Source organism: Pyxicephalus adspersus, chromosome 3 (assembly GCF_032062135.1).
Source record: "Pyxicephalus adspersus chromosome 3, UCB_Pads_2.0, whole genome shotgun sequence".
Lineage (NCBI taxonomy): Eukaryota > Metazoa > Chordata > Amphibia > Anura > Pyxicephalidae > Pyxicephalus > Pyxicephalus adspersus.
The window spans coordinates 90,101,580-90,113,840 of record NC_092860.1 but is presented as its reverse complement, the minus strand read 5'-3'; the positions used below and the strand labels follow the sequence as shown (position 1 = coordinate 90,113,840).

Genomic DNA, 12,261 nt, shown 5'->3' with positions numbered 1-12,261 from the left:
GTATTTATATTTTGCAAGATTTCCTTTGAAATATAATTTTTCCTCTTATTTTATAGTTGTGGTTTTTCATGGAAAACCCAGTACCAAAAACAGCAAAATGAATGTGACCAGCTGCACATTAGCCCTTTCTTTTATTTTATTTCTTTTCAGGGGAATGCTTTTATTTGGCCAATGTACTAATTACAATTTAAAGAACATAACTAAAAAAATCTATTTCACAATGTGCAAAGCAAACATATGTGTTTTGTTGTTTAAATGTGCACGTACAAGAGATACATTTGATATAAACAGTATACAAAATGTGTTAAAGTAAAAAAAATAGTTTGTTTTTTTATGTACCTGTAGGAAAGTCATATTTGTATATTACATATGGAAACTCACTTTATTGCTGTGCTGTACTGTGTCATACTGGGTTTTACTGCTTCTCTTCACAAAGTATGACTCAGTGTCATCTGACTCACTAAAAAATAATAAAACGTGTATGACCTATGTGGCTGAAATCTTACTTTAACCTCAAGTTACTAACCGCTATGATTAATACAAAAAAAATATGGGAGACCAAGTTTTTTTAACATTCTAAAAAGATATCACAAATACACTTTCACAAAATCATTCACAAATCTTAAAATATAACCTATTGGTTAGTTCTTTATCCCCCATTACTCACTGTGGTTTTTGTTCTGCCAATTGGTAACTCTTTACTGGATGTGTAAGCCAGTGGGACAAACCACAGCAAATGAAAGGGGTAGCAGGCAGTCGGTTCAAGCAGCAGCTTTTAAAAGAAAGAATCACTGCAAAGATAAGGGTAATAATGTATAATGTCTTCTTTTAGCAGGTATCTTCTTTAAAAATCAACCAAAGTCAAACTTCAATATATATGGGCTTATTTTCTGGGTCAGCCAGAAAAATAGTAGTCATTTGGAATGTGGATCACTAGATTGTTTTCCTTACAGTGTAATTATTAGTATAATTTGGCCTCCTTTTTAAATCCCTTGCTAGGTTCATAGGGACCAACAACCTTACTTTAAAAGGCCTTAGCTCATTTGATCTTGGGTTGATCCTACACACATCAATTGTCAAGGAGAACTCCACACCGTTGATATCTGAGTTTTAAATGAGACAGATTCTACTCCCTCGTTGTTATAAATGGAAGTGTTCTTTTTTTGTGAAAGATTTATATTCTAGTTAATATAGATTATGAAGATGGATACTCCATGTAACTTTTACTTGTCATTTGTTCAAGTATATCATCTTTATCTGTTGGCGTAAATAATGAATTAATGGTTGTTCAAATTAGTCAACAATTTCCAGTGTAAGTTTACCTACTTTATCACATAACTGGTTTAAAACAAAGTACCAATAGGAAATCTTAGGAAACGTAACTTTTTCAGGACAATTTGGCATACAGTACACTGCATTTTTTCTTCTAATTCTATATTTGCATATGAATTTTAATGGCATACCATAATAAGTAAATGTGTTTACAGAACAGTTTTTAAGATATTGTACTGCATTTAGGTTTGGTTATTGGTATAATATCTCATAGTTCTTTATTTACAGGTTGTTGAGTTTGCAGAAAGTCTAGAAGGTGGGGAAGCAATGATGATTATAGTTGGAAACCCTCCATAATGTCACATTCAGTTGTGATCATGAGAGCTAGAATAACCAACATAAAGGGCTTTGGTATGTGTCAGACCATTACTATAAAAAAAGCTTAGCTCCCAATAGGCATTTTGCAGTGTCTGTTGGAACAAGGTTAGGGCATCTGTCAGGTTTTTATACAGAAATGTAGTAGCTAGGAGCTATATTGAGCTATATTGTGGTGGGTTACATATTCCTGTGTACCCATTCTGTACCCACAGTTCAAAGACTCATCAGCCCATTTTAGGATTGTCTTTTTGTGTGTTTTAGTAACAATGGTTACAAAAGGTGGGGTGCTTAGGGTGCTATGTTTAGAGGTAGAGTGCATCTTCAGGTAGGAAAGATGAGGCAGGAAGCGGAAAAACACAAATTTGTTCCAGCAACTGGATTTACTGTGAAGTGGGCTCCTGTGATAATGAGGGGTGCATTTTAAGGTGCAGACCATGTGTGGATGCCACCCACTAAAGAATGAAAATTCTGAAGAAGAGGCAAAACAACAGCAAGAGAGGATTTTGTACAATGGCGGCTTGCAAAGGCGTGGAGGGAGCAGCCAAGCTATAGGAGGCACACTGGGCTTGAGCTCCTGAAATATGATAACTGACCTTTCAAGACAAAATAATTTGTGATAACACTACTAATGTGTTTGCTTGTCCCCTGGGAAGAATCAAACAAGTACCGTGCATGACACATGTCTTTAATATGGTGGTGCGACAGTTTATCATGAAATAACCCGGCTTCCAAAGAAGTTCCTTGTCATGCCAGAATGATTTGTGATCACGTGAAATGGTCATACCCAGCCATGACTAGCCTGGCAGAAATTCCAGCCAACCTGCCAACTACAGCTACTACGGCTACTACATTGGTAAGAAAGGAAGATTGAGCTGAAATGTCATCTTGATCTGTTAAGCTCTATCAAGATGGTTGCCTTCACACAGAAGAATAGTGCAGATTAAGGGGTGTTTACTCAGATGCCAAAAATACAACAGACAATACTGGTGACTAGTCCTTTTCCCAGTGCCTGCCTTTTATGGACACATATTACATAGAGCAGGGGTAGACAAACTCTGGCCTTTAGGCCGGATACAGACTAGCCAGTAGTCCGTTCCGGCCTAACGCCCCCCTGGTCGATTTGGCCTAATCCCAGCCGGCAGGTTGGCAACCCGCAGCTCTGGAGCCGCATGCGGCTCTTGAGCCTCCTTGGTATGCCTCCCTTAGCTTTTTGCTTTCACTTCGAGGGTGTTCCGGGTGGGGCGGAGCCATCAGTGACTTGAGAGAGAGTCCGGTTTAGTGTGCTTTCTTGATATCCTTAAATGGCCTAGTAGCCAAAAAAGTTTGCTGCCCCCTGACATAGAGTTTAGCTCTGTAATAACACCACCGTTCTCCTTTACAAGCATGCACTATAATAGTGACCTAGACTTACACTAGTGTGGCTGTGTTTGCAGATATCTACATATCTGTACAGATACATATTATCTATTATTGATTCCAAAGCATTAAATATACAATAGGAACATGGCTCTAGGGAGGAAAAATGCAACTCGTGGCATCCTAAAAGAAATTCATTGGAGTCATTTGGAGGTGAATTTCTCTAAGTATTCAAAGGTAAAATGAAGTATTCAAAGGTAAATGAATCAACCTGTTCCATAGCAACTAAATAAACTTACTCTGAGAAAGTCATACTGGATTCTGATGGATTTCTCCTAAGCAGAACTAAAAAAATTCTAGCAGGTAGAACCTTTTGGTAGGATAGACTTTGATTTTTTATTTCCTTTGACAAAAAACTTCTTCCCCCTTCTCTAGCAATTTTTCCTGGCTAGAATTATACAATATTACTTGAGGCCATTCAAAAGAAATCTGTTGCTGCGTACACAGGTCAGATAATTATCACCTGAGACAAGCACAAATGTTCGTCTGACATATGTACAGCAATCACCCTGTCTTCATCAATCCACCAAACAGATCAATGAACAACTGATTGGGAATTTATGTATTGTAAGATGTTAAAACTGAACCTTACATACCTTATTTTAGACTCATGTGATATATCACATTGATTCTGTGCTCTTCTTTTCAATGAAGGTAGGTGGTGGCTGGTGGGTGGAGCCAAAAGGGTGCTGTATGTAGTTTCTTAAAGCAGTGAGCCCTAAGCTACACTTACATTCTGATGACTGAGTCTAAATTCGGATTGAAAGAACTCTAATTCAAAGAATGAAAAGGGGATAGTAGCACTAAATGTGGAAGAATGTTGATCAGGTAGTGATTAAAGCATGCTCTAGTTTTAATTAAGTTTGAATGCACAGTGTGAGATGATGACAGTGTGCAGTAAAATTAAAGAACGGAAGATGAATTTGTACAACTGCAATACTGCAGGTAATGCTGAAGTTCAGGTTTAAGTAAATACAAAATTAATAAATCCATAGACAATGTACAGGACTGCAGGATTTGGTCCTGGATTTTTTTTTTTGCAAATAAGTTGCTGTGTTTAGTTAATTTCAGGGCCCTGGACTCTAGAATGGGAAAGAAGATACTGGGTGGGCATTCCTATTCCATCCTAGGTACACCCCTATTCTCTGCAGGTCTGCTACAGGTAGCACAGGTGTGCTATCAGGCAGAGGAAATGGAAATCGCAGGTATGCTTTTTTTAAAAGAAAGCAGTTGATGCTGAACTTGTTTTGATTTACTGTGGAATTTTTCCTAAAGACTTTACTTTAAAGGATTGTTCCATGGACTTCATAACACAAATGTAAAAAGTACAGGAGTACAAAAGCTGATCTGGTTATTGTAGTAATTATTTATTTATTGTTTTCAGGGAACCTTCACTGCTGTTTTTGCAGACATATCGTGTACAGCTTGTGGAAGAATTAGAAGAATATATTGACCTTATTCTTGACCAGGCAAGACAAAAAAACTTGCTGACAAAAGATGATTTTGAGGAAGTCACCTATGCGGCAGGCCCCAGAAAACAAGTCAGAAGATTATTGGATCTTATTGACTGCCTTGGGGAAGACAATGCATCCGTCTTCTGTGAGATCTTTGTTCAAATTAAAAACTCGAAAAGGTGTATTGTCTCAGAAAACCGTAAGTACAAAGTCTAGCAGGCCACACATGGTACAAGCTGTTTTTTAATATTTTCTTCAATCTAAGATTGTCCCTAATAAGACTTATTTTTTCCCACAAGATATACTTAGTCATCTGGGTCCAAAGTGTACCATGGTCAGAATTGTGAGGCTAGGTTTGGAGGTGATCTCAGCGTAGAAATGAGGCCATTGGGCTTGGATAAGTTTGTATTTAAATGTTGTGTTACAGAATTGCAGTTTTCTATTTTGAATCCAGGCCCATAGTGTCCTGGAAGAAATGGGTGGGCCAGGCACTCCTCCCTTTTCCCAAACCAGAGATTAGGGGTGAATCTTTGTATCAGAGGGAAGTTCTAGCCTGAGGCTAGGTTGTGGAGGTTGTGTGCAGCCTGTGGGCTGGGAGAGCCTAGGAGGTCTCCCAAAATTAGGTCTGTGGGACCAATACCCCCGAGGCAGAGTATGAGTGAGCCTGGAGGCAGCAGCATTAGGCTATTTGTGTGTTTTGTTATGCTGAACAGAAGCTTTTTGGTGCCTGAATCTAAATAAATGGACTTTTGTGAAGCACTAGTGTCTTGAGGTGAGCTGATCTTACTAACCTCACAAAGGGCACCCAATGCTACTCAACCCAAAACAATGAGGATTTAGGAGATATTGTAAGTGCAGGGTGTAAATGACATGACAGTCACCATGGTGCCCAATAGATGTCTAAGGCTGCATACACACGTGCAATAATTGTCGTTGGAAAGAATCTTTCACAATCCTTTCCAACGACTAAAGACTGCTCGATGCATGAATGAGTGCTGTACATTCAGCACCGTTCTGCTCTATTAGGAGGGCAAGGGGAGAACGACAGAACAGCACCCTGCTGTGCACTCTCCCCCTTCACTTCCATTAGGATTGTTCGTCGTCCATCATCCGTGGACCTGCCAGGACAGTCGTTCGGACGATGGATGACGGGTGCTGTACACACGCCAGATTTTCATCGGATATTGGCTCTGAGCTGATTATCCGACGAAAACCATTGCACGTGTGTACCTAGCCTAAGGGGCAAAACTGCAAAGATATTGGACTTCTAGACCCCAGCCAAAATGTTCTTCCTAACTCAGATGTTAGAAGTTAATAATACTAAGAAGTTAGTATCAGTTCTTGGTAAGTGCTCTGTTTTTTTTTTAATTTTTTTATTGTATTTATAATTTTTTAAACATTATTTAAACATTTGTTAAAGCATTTCAGTATAAAAAAAATAAAAAAATTAAAATTGTCCAAAATTCCTCATTCTAATTCTTGGTTTAATAACTGAAGTCAATAGTCACTGGAAAATGCTTAGAGCAGGACTAATCAGAAAAGGGATGAGAAGACTGACAGCTGTTGTATGTTTATTAAAAGTAACAGGAATACCATACAGTTGTCAAACTACTACCATAACAGTCAACATGCAAATATTCTTCTCCTTGCACTCTTTTGCCATATATATTTTCCCTTTGTACATTTCTGCTCCTATTCTGTGTAAGCCATGCTGTCTGCCTCCGATTATTTGTTTGTAAGTGATTATGGTATAAGTCTTTAAAGTTACCTTTACTTTGCTTATCCAGGGCACAGAAAAGACTCGCTTAGCTTCCCAGCACAATATTCATCTATTATTCTATACATACCTGCCACTAATAATGACCTATAACTCAGTGAAATATCTGTGGCTTCCAGAGATGGTCGTAGTAATTTTTTCGCTCTCTAATGTGACAAACCCTAGATGACCAAAAAAAGGTTCACCCTAAATTGTAACACATTCTTATTAGTTGTCCTGTTTCTCTTTTTTTTTAGAATATTCAAAGAGTATACAAAAGCACAGAGATGTTCTTCTGCGGAGGAGTGACTGCATTAAAACATACAACTGTAGACTTGGGGAGAAATTGACCTTTTCTGAATATTTTGTTAATCTCCTTCTTGTCAATGGACACTACAGCCTGGAAATCAAGAAAAATGAATTGCTGACATTTGGTCAACAACGTATAGACCTCCAGAACAAAAAGGAAAATAAGCTAAATCTGAGTCACCTGTTTGAAAAGCTAAGTGATAGGAGATTGCCTAGAAAAATCCTTGTCAGTGGTGTTGCTGGGATCGGAAAAACCGTTTTCGTTCAAAAACTGGTTTTTGACTTCTCTAATGGAGCATCATATCAAAATTTTGACTTTGTATTAAATTTTACTTTCAAGGATCTCAATTTAATAAACAAACCAATAACATTGAGGGAAATTATACTTAAAAAACATGGACATTTGTCACACTTGTTGGATAATATTTTCAGAAATAGTGATAAGTTACTTGTGATCTTGGATGGACTTGATGAGTTTAAATTTTCTAACCAGCTAGAATTAGACAAATATGTATTTGATCCAGATGAACAAGCAGAGCTACCTTGGATAGTTGGAAGCCTAATTAAGGGAGAACTCCTTCCTGATGCCAGTATTCTGCTTACTAGCAGGCCAACAGTCATTAACCATATTCCTGTTGATTGTATTGATCGCTTTGTGATAATTACGGGATTCTCTGTTACTGAAATTGAAGATTACTTTCAAAAATTTTTTGAAGACAAGAAAGTGGGAAGTGAACAATTTGTAGTGGTTAAGGAGAACCATTTTCTGTTTACTTTGTGTTATATCCCAGCTTTTTGCTGGATTGTCTGCAGTGTTATGAGAGGATGTTCTAATCTTCATATTGAAAGGCCAAAAACAATGACAGATATCTACTGTCACTACCTTATAGTCTTACTAAGATATCATTCACATCAAGCTTTCTTCACAAAAGATGGATTGGCACTGAAAGGGCTTTTTGGTTTGGGACAAATTGCATACAACTCTCTTTTAAAGCACGAAACCTTATTTTATGAGACAGATTTTGAAATGTTTAATACACTCCCAAGTGACATTGTAAACAGTTTTCTGGATAAGACATGTGTACCAGAGTTAGGATATATTGAAAATGTACTGTCCTTTACACATTTCACCATCCAGGAATTTTTTGCAGCTTTTTATTATGTTTATGTAGAAAAACCCTCAGATGACATCATGGATTTGGATGTTCAGAAACGGCTTAATATTGCTACTGGATATTTGGATTTATTTCTAAGGTTTGTTTCTGGATTGCTATCATTAAGAAACCAAACATTACTGCAGAAACATCTGACCCTTCAAGCAAACGAGAAGTATGAAATGTATACATCATGGCTGATTAAGTCAATTATTGAGAACTGTGAAAATGGGGGATATATCCTGAACTTGCTTCATTGTTTATTTGAACAACAGAACACTGACCTGGCCAGTAGGATAATGCCATCTGTTCTACGTCTTAATATTAGTGATAACGTGTTCTCCCCCATCGACTATGATGTATTGGCATATTTTCTAGACCTCGTCCATATGGAAATTGCTGAACTTGACTTGACTGCTACGCATGTGACTGCCCACTATTTGGAGAAACTGCAGCCATACCTTTATCGATGTAAAAATTTATGGTTAGTAGGCACATTTATATATGTATGTTTTCTTTGTACAAAAATTTGCATGGAATAGTGTATTTGGCTGATCACACTACTGTAATGGGAAATTAAAAAAATGGCATATAAGTGGACATAGCATTTAAAAGGTAGCTCAATCAAAAAAAGGAGATTTGCAGACAAAATTTGGGTATGTATATAATCATTAAGCTATCTGAATCAACTGAATGCTGAATGCCTTGATTAAAATAGCAGTTCAGCAAATACTATAGATTAGATTTTTAACAAAAAAAATAAAAAAAACATGTACAAATATGAACACTAAAATACAAAGTAGGTTCACTTAAGAACATTTGACAGAATGGCAGAAGATTCCCCTGCCAGGTCCAGTTGGCTGCTCGGCAATGCTCGTGGCTGTATGTGTATGCCCACTTATATGGTGTATGCATATGTACAAGAGTATGTGTGTTCTGGGTATTCCAGTGCGCATTAAAATACACATGCTAATTCATATGGCGTATGTGGTGTGCAGTGCTTAAAAGAGTGCTCAAGCAAGCCCTTCTTGCTGGATAATCTCTATTCACAAGCTTACAGCAACCTGTTCCCTCTTCCCTAAAATGGCCTATCCAACCTTCTTTCTGCCTTTTACCTTGCTGGCCTTGCTCCCTGTCTTTTCTTCTCGTATCTTGCTATCTTTTGTCTGACATTTGCCTTAACTAACTGACAACACTTCCTGTCTTGTTCTTTGGTACTGGATTTATCTGTCTCTCCATTGCTGACCTAGTTTACCTTTGAACTATCTACACTATCCTTGTTTGGACATGTACTAAATGTCTGCATTTTGGTATAAACCTTCGGCACAACATTCTCACCAATAAAACATTGGAGAAAACCAGGCATGTACATAAAGTGCAAATTATACCGGTATTCTACCTGGATTCTGCCTGGTAGATTATCCCATGGACAAAGTTTGCACCTCCCCTTTTACTTTCCTGTTGTTATCTTGGCATTTCAAGTGTCCTAAAACTTCAGTGTATCTACACTGTCCATTAAATTCCGACATTTAGACTCATTTAGTTTTTTCATACAGCAAACATATGGCTGACATGCATCCCTTCTGTTGCCCACTGCTTGATCAGTAAAGGTTAGGTGTAATAAATCCACTTACACCATGGACTGTAATAATAAAACATAACTATATCCTTATAGGTTAGGGTAGCCACATTTATGACTTATATATCTGGTTTTGTTGGTTAATACTGTGATTAATATCTAATGTTATTGATAAAAGTAACCTTCTAAAAAAATCCATTGTGCAAACATTGTCTTGTAGTGGTCCAACTTCAGGTTCTAAGATGGGCTGGTGAGTTTGAAGAAGTGGGTTATTATGCCTTGTTCAAATATGTTTAAGCTAAGAGCATGCTTACTGCTTATCTCCCAACTATTCTGGTTATTTGCAGAATAGTACCAGTTTCCTGGAGTTATCAGAATGTTCTGGCACCCCTTCAATTGTCCTGGCTGCATAGATCCGTGGTCGCCAACCTTGACTATGACTATGATCTGTCATTGAAGTGTTCCCACGTGATGTTCTGTTAGCACATCTAACACAAATGCCAAATGTATATGTAATAATATGTAATTATGTTTTGTTGTCACTGAAGCAATTGCAAAAAAAGCCTTCCCCTTTTCCCTTACTTTTTATTCCCATTTATTTATTGGTGCAATAAAAATATCTTTTACCATATATCTATATATATAAATCTCTATGATTTAAAAAATTGTTGATAGGAGCAAGACTGTTTAAAACATAGGCTTTATGCATGGCTTAGAAACTGACCCAATATTCAGCAACAGCAGTGCAAAGGTAAGCAGCCAACAGGAGCTGCACGGAAATCCCTGTTCCCATTCTGGATTTGAACATAGCCCATGAGGTTTTGGAAACTTAAGCATATAGGATGCTTTAACTTTTGATGTTATAAACCTAACCTTGCATGAAATTAAAAGTTACCAGCTTTTTAGTTTAAATCAGTTCACTGCTCACCATCAATGGGATTATAAGTAATATATATACATGTGTATAGTTTTATTACTCGCAATTATGTGTTATGCTTTAGCCACATTCGCACATGCCCCGTCCACTTAAACATGCCAACTGTTTGACCCATCTCTTCACCTGTATCACCTGTATTTGTCCCTGTTTGACACAGGTATGAGATTGCGATTTTGGAGCTGTGTTTGAGAAGAAGTTATGGGTGAGGATGTCATTAGCAGATTAGTATAGGAGCAGAGACACCGGTTAGGTTAGTTTTTCTGTATACAATTGGAATTGGCCAAAGTCAGATAGTTAGTGATCTAAACATAAAGTACAGTTTCTAAAATCTTATTCTAAGGTAAAATGAAAAGTGCTGGAAGTGAATGTGGCAGGACCTAGACACCGTGTCTGTTCAGTGTAAAAAAAAGTGTTGTCTCAACAGTTTATTTCCATATAAACCAGTTTGTTTCCTTTTTTTTTAAAAGGCTTGGTGAAAATAACCTGGATTTAAAGGCAATGAAGATCATCTGTGATGTATTAATGTCACCAGACTGTAAAATGACGCTCTTGGGGTAAGGCTTTCATTATTCTTTTTTGTGTTTTATTGTCTTCACAGTATATTCAGAAATAATAGAAGGTGAGAATAAAACTCACAATTAGACCTTTCCATTGTGTAAAGTGAAAAAAAAAACATATTGATTACAGAGTAATGTTACCTTTAGAACTTTACATAAAAAACCTGTAAAATACCCACTATCAATCTAAGCACTTGCAGAAGTATAAGGCTGTGTTTTGTGAGCAAACAGTTAACAGTAAAATGTTATAATATTGACTGGAGAGGACAACCTTTTCCATTCTCATAATACAAAACTAGCAGAGACCCATAGTGTGATATTTAAAAACTTAGGGAGAAGAATGTTTTTTTAGCCTAGATGAGATGAGTGCAAAATTCAGTAACGTTATAGAAAGTTAGGATCAGAAGTTATGCCTTCTATTGTAATGTAATTAATATCAAAATTCAATTCATTCTAAGTTTTCTGCTCATATTACTGCCACTAACAATTTGTCTTCATTTTTTTGTGAAGAATATCTGCACAACTCTCTTTACAACTAATTACAGTATATTACACCATATTTGTTAACTACTCATATTATATGTGTTAAACTATGCTATATACTTTCCTTTCCTTTGCAAACCCTTTTAAACCACATGGTAAGACATGATAACATGGTAAAATACTAAAAGTAGTAAAATATGAAATATAACTGATGTTGATGTCAAACACATTGATTTGAGTAAATGTCCTAGAACAAATATGGAGATTAGTCATTCTGCTAGTTTCACTGGTGACATGCTTGTCCCAGGTCAGCATTTGAGAAAATTTGGAGGCCAGAAACAACAACAGGAAGTGAATATTTTAACTGAGGTAGCCTCTTTACCTTTCCTAAAACTGGTTTATATGATCTTGTGATTGCAGATAAAATTGTGACTTTATTTTTAAAAATAGCATATTAAGAATGTTTAGCCCCATTCCTTAATGGCTCTTATGACCATTATAGTCTTTATTTTTATAACAAGCACAGAAATATGTTATGTTAGATCCCATGGATAGGACATACAGAGTTTTAGTTACAGCTGTCATGTTACTGTACTCTAAAACATGTGATGTCAGGTGCTTTGATAGCATGCTTTTAAATTTGTTAGTGTTAACTAGTTTCTGTTTATATTGTGTATCTATATTATTTCCTTTTTTACTGCATTTTAAATCTACTTCAAAAACATGTTATAGTAAAACAAGTGATAGTAATGGATACAATCCAGGTAGTGATTACTTGTACATCACAAATGCAAAACAAAAATGTACTGCATTGTGCAAATCATTTTCCTAGTTATTACCCTGTTTCCCCGATGATAAGACACTGTCTTATTTTTTTTGGAAGGCCAAAATATGCTCTAGGGCTTATTTTCAGGGGGATGCCTTATTTACCCATGAAGAAGACTACAGTACACAGTTATTGTTCAT

General features: G+C 36.7%; 1 protein-coding gene across 3 annotated transcripts in view; it reads left to right on the top strand.

Moving 5' to 3' along the window:
• The window catches only part of LOC140326759 (NACHT, LRR and PYD domains-containing protein 3-like), a 43,987-nt gene that overhangs the window by 4,572 nt on the left and 27,154 nt on the right, over positions 1-12,261 (top strand). For all 3 annotated transcript variants that reach the window (XM_072405641.1, XM_072405639.1, XM_072405640.1), the window contains exons 2-4: positions 4,451-4,719; positions 6,534-8,223; positions 10,723-10,809. In XM_072405641.1, coding sequence (XP_072261742.1) covers positions 4,451-4,719; positions 6,534-8,223; positions 10,723-10,809 — 2,046 coding nt within the window. The remainder of the gene's footprint in view (positions 1-4,450; positions 4,720-6,533; positions 8,224-10,722; positions 10,810-12,261) is intronic.